Genomic DNA, 16,015 nt, shown 5'->3' on the forward strand with positions numbered 1-16,015 from the left:
CTTAATGGTGTTGTTGTGGGTTCCTGCTCATGTGGGAGTGGAGGCTAATGAAGACGTTGATAAACTAGCTAAGCAAGCTGTAAAACACACAGAGATAAAATATTCAAGTGACTGAGCAAAGAAGAGGTTAAAGGTAAAATTAAAGAATTCATAAACAACAAATGGCACGAAGTATGGAACAGTGATAACAAGGGTAGACATATGTATAGTATACAGAAACAAGTAGGAAATGGAAGAAGTGTTTTTAGGAATATAGAAAATAAGATACAATTATTTCTCGCATTGGAATAGGGCACTCTAGACTAAATCATTCTTTGTTAAGGAAAACATAAATGTAATTATTGTGATCAGGCACAAACAATTGAACGTGTTTTAATAAAATGTATAAAATATGTAAAAGAAAGGTTAGAACATATGAAGGAAGTAAGAAACTTGGGTGTTGAATCATTTAATATGGAAAGCCTTTTGAAAGTGCATGCAGAACAAGATATAGTGCTAATATGAAATATATTAAAGCAATAGGAGTAGACTGGAGAATTTAATTGGTTTAAAGTAATTGAAGTAATAATAAATAAAGTAATTGGCCACATTTTTTTTCTTTCTTTTTTTTCTTCTTCTCCCCCACCCGTTTAAGTTGTTAATTTCAGCACGCTTAGTTCTTCACTCTCCAGTCCAGTTGGTGGCGGTAATGGACCGAAAGTTGGTTTGCCAACCGCTATAAAACTCCATTGGAAGAAGAAGATGTTCTTCAGATGGCCACATTTGTTTTTATTTCAATCACGTGATCTTGTTGTTGAGTCCAGTCCATCTTGGTTCATTCATGAAGAGAAAGAGATTCTCATCTGTTATTTACCGGACTGTGAGTACATTTATTTGATTATTTATTGAGAGAAATCTAAATCTGTCAACTTATACATGTCAATGAGCTCGACTAGCGTCTGATTCCCGAGCGAATGACTCGTAAGAGCCGGTTCATTTGAGTGAATCAAAAACACTTATAAACGAGCCGTAGCGGTTATTGAAATAATCTAACTCTGATATTATTAAACCCTAAAACACTCTAAAATGAACCAATGTTGTACATTACACTGACACTTAAGCTCGTTACTGACGTGACAACATGTAAAGATTGTTTGTTGTGTTTAGCAATATTTTATGTAATGGATAATTGAACCTGGTAAACACAAGGTGTAACACAATATGAACAACAGAAGATTAGTTTATTTCAGACACGTTTAATCGATGTCTGATTACAGCAATAAACCCTCATCAATATTATTTTAATCTCTCTGAACTGAATTGAAGAATTGATGGTTTAACAGTGATGGAAATAAAGAGCACATAGATAATAACACCACTTTTGAGAAGAAAATGACTAAAATACTTAAATAAATTTGAATTATTTACAGTAGACAAACACAACACTCGTCTGATGTTAGTCATTATATAAAGTCTGGATGATGTTCTGTTGCAAGAAAGTGTTTGAAAATAAATCTCAAAAAAAAACAATCTAGGTTAACCATATCTCATTGAAAGAGCAAAATTCAGCTTGATGATATAGAAGTTAAAGTAAAAAAACTGAAATAATGCAATTGTTTTTAAATTACTATTTGAGCAAAATATTTGCACCTGGTCAAATCATCTGCTAAATGAGCAACAACGACCACAATTCACTCCAGTCAGTGAAGCTCCCACAGCCGTTCATGAGAGTTTAAATGCTGGGAATATTCCCATCTTCCCACAGGAGAAGAAGAAGCAAGCAGGAGGAATTACTCCAGGAGAAACTACTGACATACTATTGTAAAGATGGAGATTAAGGAAGAACCCTGCAGAATAAAAGATGAAGATACAGAGGAACAAACAGGTTGGTGTTTTCCTTCATTCTCTTTAATGACTGATGAGGAACATTAAGATGAAAACTCACATAACAATATATCTAAAACTAGATACTAGTAGACTCGATTCTAAACTAGATTTGTGCTAAATTGAGGCTCACTTACTGTATATTAATTTTGTTCTCATTTGTCTTTCTTTAATTGAATTGTGGGAATTTAATTTGTTGATTTTAGACCCAAAGGAAGTGAAAGAAGACAAACCTAGTTTTATAAATGAAAAAAAAGTTGTTTCAAGGACTGAAAAGACTTTCAGACAAAAACGAGCTGGAAAAACAGAAGTCAAAGGATCTTTCACCTGCTCTCAGTGTGGAAATAGTTTCGTTCAGAAAGGAAGCTTGAATGAGCACATGAGAATTCACACTGGAGAAAAACCGTTCACATGCTCTCAGTGTGGAAAGAGTTTCAATCGCAAGAGCTTTCTCAAAGAGCATCTGCGCTCTCACACTGGAGTGAAGTCGTTCAGCTGTGATCAGTGTGATAAAACATTTGTTTTTTCATCTAGCTTAAGAGAACACCTTAATGTTCATGCTGGTGTGAAGCCTCACAATTGTTCTTTTTGTGGAAAGAGTTTTTTACAACGCAAGTCTTTAAAAGAGCATGAACGTATTCATACTGGTGTGAGACCTTATATGTGCTTTGACTGTGGGAAGACCTTTACTAGATCCAGCATCTTAAAGTCACACCAGAGAGTTCATACTGGAGAGAAACCGTACAAGTGCTCACACTGTGGAAAGAGTTTCTCTCATTTAAAATCCTTGAAAGCTCATGGGAGAATTCATACTGGAGAGTAACCGTACAAGTGCTCACACTGTGGACAGAGTTTCTCTCATTCATCATTCTTGAAATATCATGAAAGAGTTCACACTGGAGAGAAGCCGCATCAGTGCTCTTCATGTGGGAAGAGTTTCACCCAATAATCTAGTCTATGGAGTAAGAAAAAGCACTGTTTCAAGAAAATAATTTGATATAGTGAAATCACTCAGAAACTGTACATTTTGAGACTTTGAGAAATAAAAAGGGGTTAAACAATGTAACATTGATCAAGTGTGTAGTATATATTTTTTTTATTGAATAAAACTTGAAAATGGAAGAGATGATGAAATTAAGTGCATATGGTCTGTGTATGTGGTAATGCAACAGGGAAATTTTGCATTCAAGTTTCTCGGGGAAACACAAAACATTTGCGATATTCATATTCCCATCTCCCATCTCATATTTTCCCACCACCACGTCCCCTTAGCGGCTCTGTACTTTAGCACTGATAGCAGCTGTAAAACAGTTTTTTTTTTTTTTTTTTTTTGCCACAGACACTGACCATATTGTGCACTTCATTTAAATTTTACATTTTTAGTTTTATTACATTAGTTTATTCCCTTTAGTTTGTTTGTTTTATTTGTCTATTTATTTATTATTTTTCCTCCCATCATATTTTTTTCATCCCATGTCCCTTAAGGGGCTCCATAGTAAAGTGATGAACTTGTACTTTACGTAGATTTTAGACAATGATGAGATAAAAAATAAAAAAATCTAGCTAAACAATTAACTTATTGCCTTGATTCTTGTAGTCTCATCATCAGAATAATGTTGTATGTAAATTAATAGTTTACCCCAAAAGTTTCGTGATTGTCCAAGATATGTATAGGTTTTTCTTTCTTCAGATGAAGAGAAATTAAGGATATGGAAGGAAAACAATCCAGGATTTCATTTTGTTCAGTCTATGTCACACTTGACCTTTCCAATGTGCATACTTCACACAAGACATTTTGAATTAAACCAAGCTGGACCAAGGTATGTATTTGTAGTTATAAAAAAATATAAACATTTTTATTTCTTTATGAAAATGACCAATCATTTTACTAGAGAAGACCCTTGTCAGCTAGGACATGTGGATTACTTTGAAGCTGCCTAAATTTGGATTTTGGACCGTCAAAAATGGTCTACGGTGAGCAGCGTTCACTTACAGTAGATGGAGAAAGATCCTAGAATGTTTTCCTCCAACACATTAATTTCTTTTCGGCTGAATAAAGAAAGATCAATACATCTCGGATGGTCTGGGGGTGAGTAAATAATCAGTGGGTGAACTATTCCTTTAATGGAGTGAACATCAAACAACTGTGGTAACTCAGAATCAACTAACAATAACGCCGAGACATGGGATCTTCTGCTATTGTTACTTGCACTGCTTGCCACATGTTTAGTGTTGGCTTCTCTGTCAGCGGTGGGGGTTTCACATGCGATAAATAGTTCATATATTTCATGTGCGATAAATAGCAGGGAAATAGATAGGCTGACAGAAAAGATTTCAGAATTGGAGACATGCATCCAAACTGTAATGGAGGATAGTAAGAATGCAAGGGCTTTAAATACGGCTTTGGATGTGACTAGCTTAGCTAGTACATTGTTCGGTTCTGGTTGCAGATCCCCTACAGCAGTGTGACTGTGAGATGGCATAGTCATTAGGGCTGGGAAAAAATAGTTTTTTCTATCAATGTTTTTCAATAAAATCAATTAAAAACTATATCTTTCTATCTATCTATCAATGTTTTTCAAACTGTGGTACGGATGCCACTGTTGGTGCTCTTTCTAGTGATACTCACTAGTATATACTCACTTTATAGTGATACTCAGTTAACTGTTATATTGCTATACTCCATTTTGAATGAGTGACTCTGGGCGGGAGTTTATCCCGTCACTTCACCACATGACAGCAGCAAGCAGGCTCCTGATTGGTTAACACGGCGCGAACAGACGCCAAAGTTCAGATTTTTCAACTGAACTTTTTGTTCACAAAAAACACCAAATAAAATCATTGGCGGCAGATGCACGGATGACGCAAATTAAGCGCCTGCCGCAAATGATCCACCGCGCCGCGCTAAACGCATCATTCGCGCTGCAGGACCTCCAGACGCATGTATATGCATCTTTACATTAGGGCTGTCAACGAATATTCTAAATTCAAATATATATTCGAATAGTTTTAAAAAACAGAAATTAGAACGTGAAAATTAATATTCGAATGTGAATTTCGAATATGGAAAAACACGCCCGCGGAAGCAGAGGTGCGGCTGTCTAAGTAGCCTTTTTCTTTTTTAATAGCACTTTATTTTTTATGAACCTCAGGGTAAAAGTTCTTTGTTGTCACATTTCTCGGAATTGTGTGCCTCATTTTATTTAACGTTAAACAGAAAAGTTCCATGTTTACCACAGCACAGCTCGCTCGGAGCGTTCAATGTCGGTTCTATACTGTAAAACTTCAATTAATGTTAATAAATTTTTCAATCAATGAATAAAGCCTGCTATATTTGGGACAAGAGTCACAACCTTAAATTGCTCAACTCTTGATCAGCACTCAACGCTTATTGTTGTTGTTAATTTAAACCGTTATGAACCGCAGAGAGAGCGTGAGCACGAGGGCGAGAGAGAGAGAGAGAGAGAGAGAGAGAGAGAGAGAGAGAGTGAGGTCTGCGGTCTTGGCCATTAGTTTATTTACTTGGTTTTGTGTTGGTAATACATTGTCAAATATGTTTAAACTTAAATTAACTACCTATACAAGTAGTTATGTCTCTTTGTATTTATTTGTCCTGTTATTGACAAAATGCGCAACCAGATGTTCGAATAGTTTGAATATTCGTGTGTTTTTTAGAGGGAATATTCGAATGTCATTTTTGAGCAATTTTGACAGCCCTACTTTACATTGACTTAACATTGAAATCACTTGCGCCAGACGCTCTATTCGTGTTTGGTGTGAACACAGCATCATACAGTGCCCGTTTCTCCTCGGTGCTCTCGGGATCGTTCTGCCAACCCCTCCACTGTTGGTTTCCCATTAGGTTAACCTCTCGTTTCTGCCCGGGGATGTTGCACTGGGAGGCTCGAATCTGTGGAGGTTACTAGAGGAGCCAGCCCTGTTGTTCCATGCCGGTTATCCACTTCAGGGCGCTGATGTGCCTAGCAATACACCAGACGCCAGTCTCGTCATCTGGCAGCGTGGAAACTTCTGCTGAATGTGTCTCAGTGAGTCCTGCAGCAGAAAGAGGCCACAGAATTTAATCTGGTTCTCGTCTGCCTCAATTCAACAGGGTTCTTCCCACAGTGGTCGGCCTCGAGCAGGCTCTGGTAATAGAAAAAGACGTTGTAACTCTCCTGGGGAAGGAGGTCATAGAACAGGGGTGCCCAATCCTGCTCCTGCCGATTGACTGTCCTGCACAGTTCAACTTCAACCCTAATCAAACACACCTGAAGCAACCAATTAAGGTCTTCGGGATCACTTGAAAATTAAAGGCAGGTGTGTTTGATTAGGGTTGGAGATGAACTGTGCAGGACAGTCGATCGGCAGGAGCAGGATTGGGCACCCAGTCATAGAACGTGTTCCTCCACCTAAGAAAGATTCTGCGTTCTACAGCCGGTACTTTATCGTTCAGAAAAAAAGGATAAGGGTTGCATCCCATCATAGATCTTCAAACTAAATTGTATGGTTAAAACTTTCAAATTCAAAGTGCTAACATTGAAACAAATCATTACTTAAATCAGATCCGAGGACTGGCTTGTCAATATAGATCTCTAAGACGCATACTTCCTCGTATCCATCCTTCCACAACACAGGAAGTTTCTGAGGTTTGCTTTCGGGATCGATGTAATGTGTGGATGCAGCTCTAGCTCCGCAGCGAATGCCCTGAAGTCGCCGCGGAGCTAGAGCTGCATCCACACATTCCTCGTCCATATGAAAGAGTTGGGGTTAAGGCTGAATCCCAAGAAGTGTGTGCTTTCTCTGACACAGAGGACCACTTTTCCAGGCATGGTGTGGGATTTGCAGAGGATTCAGGCACGTCTATCTCCTGCCCATATTGTTTTCGATCCTCGCAACCATAAACAAGTTGAAGCTAGGCTAGTCACTCACTGTCAAACAGTTTCAGAGACTGTTGGGTCTGATGGCAGCAGTGTCCAACGTGATACCCTTTGGCCTGCTGTGTCTTCGTACCTTGGTGGTGTAGAAGAAACATTGGTTCTTGTCCTAGGGTCCATCCCTGCTGGAAGCTACTTGTCATCGGGTAATACTTATGACAGATGCATCTCTCACAGGCTGGGGAGCGATCATCAGTGGTCGCTCAGCACAGGGTCTGTGGCCATCATCTTTCCTGGTATATAAATTTCCTGGAGATAATGACTGTCTTTCTTAAATAACTGTTTTATAGCTGCCATCTAGTGGCCTCTGTGATGAACCATATCTCATGTAAGAGCAACACAAAAATCAGCTACAGTTGTGGTCATAAGTTTACATATCCTTTGCAGAATTTGGAAAATGTTAATAACTTCAAAAAAATAGATCATAAATAGTAATTTTGTTTTGTATTTAGTAGTCATAGTCAACTTTGTCATTCTACTGTATACATGTATACAGTTGAACGAAATTTCGTTTCATACAGACCGAGGTGCAAACAATACAAGAATAAACAACAACAACATCTGATACACACAATACATAGCAACAGTAAACAATTACACACTGTAAAAAAAGAAAAGTTGACTTAACTTAAAATTATAAGGCAACATGCTGCACAGATTTTTTTGAGTTGACTCAACTAACAGAGTTTACTCAACTGGAGATGTTATAGTTGAGTCAACTCAACTATAGAGATGTTTTAGTTGAGTCAACTAAAAAAAATCTGTGCAGCAAGTTGCCTTATAATTTTAAGTTAAGTCAACTTTTCTTTTTTACAGTGCAGTAAACAATAAAATAGTGCAATTCAAGCATAGCTGAAAGTCATTAAAGTGACAGTGCATAATGGTAAAGGGACAAACACACTGTGCGAGGGATGGGAGGGGTCCTTTATAATGGCAGAAGCTCTTCGCACACAGCATGACTGAAAGATGTCTTGGATGGGTGGTAGGGAGACCCCTATGATCTTTTCAGATCTTCAACTCACTATGTGCTGCAGGGACTTTCATTCGTGTGTTTCACAGTTTCCAAACCACACAGTGATACAGTAGGTCAGGATGTTCTCCACAGTTCCTCTGTAAAAGATGGTGAGGATGGATGGCGGGAGCCTGGCTCTCTTCAGTCTCCGCAGAAAGTGCAGGCGTTGTTGTGCCTTCTTCATTACAGTGCTGGTGTTGATAGACCAGATGAGGTCGTCAGAAATATGCAGACCAAGAAATTTGGTCCTTCTGACTCTCCACCTCTGAGCCACTGATGAACAGAGGGAGATGGTCAGCTTGCCTTCTGCGGAAGTTAACAACCATCTCCTGTGTTTTATCCACATTAAGTTGTTAAGTTGTTGTTGTGGCACCAACCTAACAGTAGTTCCACCTCCTCTCTGTATCGTGCTTCGTTGTCGCCGCCGATGAGGCCCAATACCGTTGTGTCATTGGCGAACTAAATAATAAGGTTTGATTCAAAAGTGGTGGTGCAGTCATGGGTGAGTAGCGTGAACAGCAGTGGGCTGAGTACGCAACCTTGAGGGGCACCTGTGCTCAGCGTGATGGGACCTGATGTTCTGCTGCCGATGCGCACGGACTGTCCTCTCTCTGTCAGGAAGTCCAGAATCCAGTTGCAGGTGGGGGTGCTGAGGCCCAGTAGTGAGAGTTTCCTTACTAGCTGCTGGGGGATGATGGTATTAAATGCGGAGCTAAAATCGATGAACAGCATTCTGATAAATGAAACAGTGTTTAACAGTGGACAGTTTAACTGCTCAGGACAAACAAGGGCCTCTTGAATAATTATCACAAAACAAAACCAGTCATTGATCCTCCAGGTAACGACACAATATGAAGAATCAAGTGAATGCAAACTCTTGAATTTGGTCATTTTTTGTAAATTCAGTAATCAGGGAATTGTTTCTAAACGAAATCACTGAAAACATGATAATTGAGAGTGATTGTAAGTGTGAAGATCATCGGCTAAATGAGCAACAACGACCACAATTCACTCCTTCAGTCAGTGAAGCTCCCACAGCCGTTCATGAGAGTTTAAATGCTGGGGAATATTCCCATCTTCCCACAGGAGAAGAAGAAGCAAGCAGGATGAATTACTCCAGGAGAAACTACGGACATACTATTGTAAAGATGGAGTTTGAGGAAGAACCCTGCAGAATAAAAGATGAAGATACAGAGGAACAAACAGGTTGGTGTCCATTCTTGATACTGGACATTAAGACTACAAGACATATTAAGACTAACATTAAGACTAAAATAACATTAACTAGGAAAAGATATGAAAATACAGAGTACATTTACATTTATAGTCTTAGAAGATGTATTCTAGATGCATTTGTTGTATTTACATGTCTTATAGTTTATTTTAAGATGAGTTAGGGAAAATGTATCTTTCAGTGTTAAAGTAGTTGCTAAGATTTTATAAAAATCTGATAAATAACCTCAAATAAAATACCTGAGCATGGTTGATTTATTTTATTTCAATCTTGAATTGTCTAATTTAACATGTTTTAGGTCTGATGGAACAAAGTGAAGCGGAGGAGAAATGCCAGACGTTTCAGAAACCTCAACAAAACACTCAAAGAGGAGGAGAGAAATGTTCTTTCATCTGCTCTCAGTGTGGAAGGAGCTTCACAGCTAAATCAAGCTTGAAGATGCACATGAGAATCCACACTGGAGAGAAACCCTTCACATGCCATCAGTGTGGAAAGAGCTTCCCATGGGCAACTAGTCTCCAAAATCATCTGCTGTTTCACTCAGGAAAAAGATCATTCAGCTGTGATCAGTGTGACAAGACATTTGTTTTGGAAGTGCACCTGAAAAGACACATGAACATGCATGCAAATGTGAAGCCTCATGTGTGTTCTGTGTGTGGAAAGAGTTTTTCACTACGGGATCATTTAAAAAAGCATGAGCTTATTCATACTGGTGTTAAACCGTATACGTGCATTTACTGTGGAAAGTCCTTTACTGGATCCAGCGACTTAAAAACACACCAGAGAGTTCATACTGGAGAGAAACCGTACAAGTGTTCACACTGTGAAAAGAGTTTCGCTCTGTCAGGATCCTTAAAAGATCATGAGAGAGTTCATACTGGAGAGAAACCGTACAAGTGTTCACACTGTGGACAGAGTTTCACCCAATCATCTGGTCTATGGACTCATGAGAAAAAGCATTGTCTAAAGTAGGGCTGTAATCTCCCAGTCGATTAGTCGATTATTTGGTCGATACGTTCTTGCTCGACCAAAATTCTGATTGGTCGATTTTTTTGCCGCATTCATTTAATCAGTTTTTACCTATTTTTTGCCGCGTTCATTTCATCAAGTGGAAAGCACTAATTGCTAATGGGGGTGTTTTCAGAGCACCCCTGTTTCACAGGTAACAGTCTGTCTTCAGAACACCCCCTTGTTTTCACTTCTTTTGGATTAGCCCAACCCACCGGAGAAGAGAGACAGACAAATTGAAGAAAGTAGGCTACTAGAAGGTTTGCTGAATATTATTACTTGATCTGGTTTGTTTAATAAACATTCTTTTTTTATTATAGTGGACGTGCCTTTTGTGTTTAAGAGTAAAAGCTTTAAGTTAATAGTCTATTCGTGTCTCAGCCGCGAAGCTGAGCTCCATGTTCAGCCTCGCTCTGTGCGAGTTGCAATGAAATGATAGTGTCTGTCAGTTATTATAATACATATGACAAAAACAATTGTCTAAATTATGTTGCATATTCCTCAAAAGTTCTTGTGATGATATCACTAGTTGACAACATAGTACTATTTTCGGAAATCATAGGCTATGTTGCGCGCAGATGCACGTGATGCAACGCTGCAGAGCCGACAGACTCGTGTGTCAGTGCAAAATAATTAGGTCAAAAACGATTTAATATACTGCAAATAGCCTACTAGTTTTTTATGTTTATTTGAAATTCATTTAGGCTGACAACAAGGCTACCAAGTACTGCGCACAGTGCGCAGCTAATTAATTTAACGTTTTTTTTCCCTAACGTCATTTTTAGTTGAAAATTTCAGGACTTTAGTCGACCAAGATTTTCTTTGGTTGATTACAGCCCTAGTCTAAAGTTGTCTAAGTGAGCAAAGGTCATATTCAGGTCCATCACTTACAAGTACATAATTTGATATTCAGATTTGGCAAAAGCTGTAATTTTAACAGAGTGACTTCATTTAAGTGTGTCATTTGCTAAAATTAGTAGTGAAGTTTGATCGTTTGACAAAGGACAAAGTAACAGCTCAGAAAACTAGTGTGTCGCTGTGAAATGCTACAGTTTATGTTGCATTAATCACATTAATTGTGCATATGAGAATTTGTGAATCAGTGGCAAATTTAGTCCATGAAATCTTCATCCACAACATGAACAAATCAATATCATGATTTTTTTTCAGTACAGCTGTTTAGAGGCTGAAGCATTGAGAACATATTCAAGAGACTTTGTTGCATTGAAATCACACAGAAACTCTGTACATTTTAGACTTTGAGAAATAAAAATACAAATACCTGTTTTACAGCTGCTATCAAGTGTATAGAGATTAACAAAATTGTACTTGACTTTTGGTCAATGATAAGATAAACATGAAATTAGTGATGGCAGTTTCAAAACACTGCTTCATGAAGCTTCGAAACCTTTACAAATCTTTTGTTCCGAATCAATGGTTCGGATCATGTATCAAACTATCAGAGTCATGTGATTTCAGTAAACGAGGCTTCATTACATCATAACTGTTTTGAAACACTTCAAAATGTCAATGGTTCACTGCCAGTGAACAAGTGTCTGTGGGTTTTACCTGATATCTGATCAGTTTTATACATTTGTAGACATTTTAATTAGACATTAGTATAAATAAAAGTAAATAATGGTATTTAGTAGTCTCTTATTGGCCTGTTTAGCTGAGCCATTCATAAAACAAACCCTGACAATTGATAAAAGAACATATAGACACTTGATAATCTTATCAGATGATTAGATAATTGCATTTTAAAGATTTTACTTTCAATAAAAAATTTGCAATCGATGTGTAAACGGTGTTTTTCATTTGAGAGCTAAAAATTAAACTGGCCGAGAGCTACTCATTTTAAATCTCATACTTAAATCTCTTAAATAATGTCTCATAACTTTCATATTAACAGCTATCCAAACTGTTTTAGATTTTAAAGGAGTGTCTTGCAACATGTTATCTACTAACATGTACAAGTTCAAATAAAGTTAAAAAAAAAAATATATATATATATATAAAAAAGATAAACCTCACATATTTCAGCCTTTAAATCATTTTTTTAACAAAAAAAAAAAGAGTAAAAAAGATAACTTACTGACATTTACAATGCACATTACATTATCTTTTAAGCTGTCATTTTTGTGTATTCATAAAGTCAAAGGGTGTTCTAATAATGTGTTCTAAGTGTAAATATTAGAAAAAGAAATCTGATCTTCAAAAGGCGTCAGAATTGAGGTGTCATTTTTGGGTTGTCCAAAAACAGGATGGAGGACCGCTCCCCCAGGAAGGAATGATGATTTAGCTTATCATAACAATCAATGGATAAGTAGGCTATATAAAATGTTTTAAAAATGTTGTTTTGACCCCTGACTTTTTCCTGAAGACACATAAACATCTAATTATATTGATCTTACAGCCTGGTCCCTGTTAAGTGTCAAAATGGTCAGATTTTGGAGTCTCCCTTCCAGACAGGAAGGCTTCAGATCAGGGGATTTTATGATAGGAGACAGTGGCATCTTTGATTGTAAAACACCAGGTGACAGGCCTGTCTTTTAATTGTTTTGATCAAAACATACTTTGAATCCCCACGAGCTGCAGCGCTCGCATCCCTGCTCAGAAAAATCCATGGAATAATGGCTCGCGTCTCTCCAGTTTGTGCCGTGGACTTCGGACCGCGGCGCTCCGTGTAGGGGAGACCGGGGACAGTTGCAACACTTTTTGCATTTCTCTCTGTTACTCAGAGACTATTTGGACTAGACCAACCAAATTTGTATATATTAAACTTGCATCTGTCTGCTAATTACCCATACCATTTAAAGATGATTATATATGACATAACGTTCACAGTATTTATTTGAATGGAAGAAGTCAGATGGGTTGGGGTCAGTTGCAACACAACCCAGGGACGATTGCAACACGTTAAAAATACCTTAAATTTCTCTAATTAATTTTAGCTTTTTGTCTCAATGAGCATATAATTCAGAAAATATAAACTGTTTTAGGCCAACTATAATATTATAGTATAATTTATTTCAATAATATTATTGTAGCCTATAATTTATTTATTTAGTCATATTTATCAAATAACAGTTTTGAGTTTTGTTTGTTTATGTGTAGAACATAGGCCTATAGATTCAGTGTGCAGGAGTTACAGATGCTATTCAATCTCTCCATATTTCAGTGTCAGACAGGAAAATTGAACAATTTGCAATGCAACAAACCTTTATTAAACATGCAATTTATAACTTGTTGCAACCGTCCCCAGACCCTATCAGCCATGACAGAACATCATGTGCCTGCTATAGACACACTGATCTGACACATGCTAACCATGTCACTTAGAAGTCAAGAAAACAATAATTCAAACTATGTAAGTTTTGATTAATTCATACAAAATGTCTGGACAGTATGACAAAAAATATATCTCATGAAAAAATTTACTTTCATACCTCCAGAACAAGTTTTGTTCAATAAATGCAGCAGAGGTTAAATATGTCTGTCTTCTTGGTGGGGGGAGGGTCTAACATGTGCAGTATGAGTGTCATCACTCTAGCTTGTTTCTGATTGGAGAAAAATGACATGTTGCAACCATCCCCATGTTGCAACTGTCCCCGGTCTCCCCTATGTGCCCAATTCAGACCGAGCCGTGAGTTCACTTCGGATCACAGCGAGATCACATCTCACAGACCATGCTTCGGAGTTCGGATCGTAGTGTGAACAAGCAAAAATCAGCTTGATGATATAGAAGTTAAAGTAAAAAAACTGAAATAATACAATTGTTTTTGAATGACTATTTGAGCAAAATATTTGCACCTGGATAATTGAGAGTGATTGTGTGAAGATCATCTGCTAAATGAGCAACAACGACCACAATTCACTCCTTCAGTCAGTGAAGCTCCCACAGCCGTTCATGAGAGTTTAAATGCTGGGAATATTCCCATCTTCCCACAGGAGAAGAAGCAGCAAGCAGGAGGAATTACTCCAGGAGAAACTACGGACATACTATTGTAAAGATGGAGATTAAGGAAGAACCCTGCAGAATAAAAGATGAAGATACAGAGGAACAAATAGGTTGGTGTTTTCCTTCATTCTCTTTAATGACTGATGAGGAACATTAAGATGAAAACTGAAAAAATTATTGTTGTTCTCTTTTCTCCTGAAAATGTTATGTTTATTTTAGACCCAATGGAGCTGATGAAAACAAGCAACTTCAAAGCCATTTTAAATTGGTTGATTTTTAATAGGTTGGACTAAACCTAAATAGCTTTTATCAAGATATTATATTATTTTGGTGGAACTGGAAAGCCGTGGAGATTCATAAATTGTTCATAAGTTGGAATATTGCCAGAATCATCTAACTCAGATATGATGCAATTAAAACATTTTCCAAAAAAAAATAAAAAAAAATAAATGTATTGTTGATGAAAGTTGGAAAAGAAGGCCACCTATTTTATTAAAGATATAGGCTATTGTTTGGAATAAAGAACCATCATGATAATAGATTGACCGAAGGTGTCAAAATAATAATAATTTCAAGGCAACCTTCTGCTCTGGTGTTTAATTATTTTTTTAATTTGTGAAGTCTATTTTTCATATGAAGTCTAAAAATGTTTTATGTAATGTCCTTTGTAGCTTCGTCATTAACAAATAACGAGACATTTCTTTCGACTGCCATCCGCGACATGCACCGTAAAAGGAAAGATCTCCCTGACACCAAGTAGCCTATAGAGAATGTTTTTAGTTTTCAACATTTTGTCAGGAAAATTCAAATGATGTCATGCTATTGGGTTTCATTAAACAAATTAATTTACCCGCAACGTAATCAACTAACGTCATGCGCGTGCACGCGGAAGGCAGTCGAAAGAAAAGAATTTTTTTTTTTTTTTTTTATTGAATTGCGAAGAACATACAAAATCAATGCCAGGGGTAAATACAATTGCGAGTACAGCTACAAATTATATATTCTGGAGAATATTATGCAAATGACACAGTGAGACAGTTTTAAGGGCTTTGGAATTGCTGGATGTACTGAGAGTGTCCAGGTAGGATTTAAGTTCCTTATAGAAAATAAAAAAGTAGGGCTTAGCATCCTGAAATTTACATTTGTGTAAAAAGAATTTTGCTAGAAAAATAAATAGGTTTATCAAAAAATATTGGTCCTTTACATCTTTATCAAAGTTGTGCTGACCAAATAAAACATCTTTGTATAACAAAGAGAAGCTCTGTGATGAAAATGTGCGAACAAAGATACAAAAATCCTTCCAGAACAGACTTGTATATGTGCATTCCCAGAAGAGATGAGAAATGGATTCGTGTTCAGCACCACAAAAAGAACATAAAGTGTCAATATCAGGAAACATCTTTTTTAAGTAAAGCTTCACAGGATAAAAAAGATGAAGTAATTTGTAAGACACATCCTTAACCTTATTGGTTATTAAATATTTAGATGACAAAGTCCACACTTTCTTCCATGAAATATTGACAAACTGGCCATTCCAGTACGACACAATGTATGGGAGAGAAACAATCTCATTTTGAAATAGCTGTCTAATTTTTTTGTTCCGGCTACAAGAGTTAGATAAAAAACAAATATTTCCAATCGTTGTATCAAAAGGATGAGCAACTGATAAAGAAATCTGGGATCTAGCTGAATCTCTGAGAAGAGTTATTGCTCCATAAGGGATGGCATCCATTACAATAGCAAACTCTCGTGGAGTGACAGGTATATTGTACTTGTTCAAAAACTCTGAATATGAATACAGGTATCCATCAGAATTGATTAATTGAGAAACCAAAATAAAATTATTTTTAACCCAGTTTGGGAAAAACAACGACTTATTTTTATAGATAATATCACAATTATTCCAAATAAAGTACCGGTGAGGACTAAAATTGTGTTTATAAATTAGGTGCCAGGCCAAAAGCGCTTGTTTATGAAAATTTGACAATTTAAGGGGCAATTTG

General features: G+C 37.1%; 1 protein-coding gene across 1 annotated transcript; it reads left to right on the plus strand.

The window, feature by feature from the left end:
* Positions 1–727: 727 nt before the first annotated feature.
* On the plus strand, positions 728–10,370 carry LOC311096965 (uncharacterized protein). Its single transcript, XM_084136440.1, has 4 exons — positions 728–859; positions 1,745–1,864; positions 8,896–9,015; positions 9,342–10,370. Exons 2-4 carry the CDS (start codon positions 1,807–1,809, stop codon positions 10,013–10,015), a joined length of 852 nt encoding a protein of 283 aa, XP_083992566.1. The 5' UTR covers positions 728–859; positions 1,745–1,806; the 3' UTR covers positions 10,016–10,370.
* The last annotated feature ends 5,645 nt before the right edge of the window (positions 10,371–16,015 follow it).

Source organism: Abramis brama (genome assembly GCF_963993115.1).
Source record: "Abramis brama genome assembly, chromosome: 15".
Taxonomy (NCBI): domain Eukaryota; kingdom Metazoa; phylum Chordata; class Actinopteri; order Cypriniformes; family Leuciscidae; genus Abramis; species Abramis brama.

Excerpts from the sequence above, each read along its gene's own strand:
- LOC311096965 (XM_084136440.1), top strand. The coding sequence starts at position 1,807 with ATGGAGATTAAGGAAGAACCCTGCAGAATAAAAGATGAAGATACAGAG. Across the intron at positions 1,865-8,895 it reads AGATACAGAGGAACAAACAG|GAGAAGAAGAAGCAAGCAGG; the intron begins GTTGGTGTTTTC and ends ATCTTCCCACAG. Across the intron at positions 9,016-9,341 it reads AGATACAGAGGAACAAACAG|GTCTGATGGAACAAAGTGAA; the intron begins GTTGGTGTCCAT and ends AACATGTTTTAG.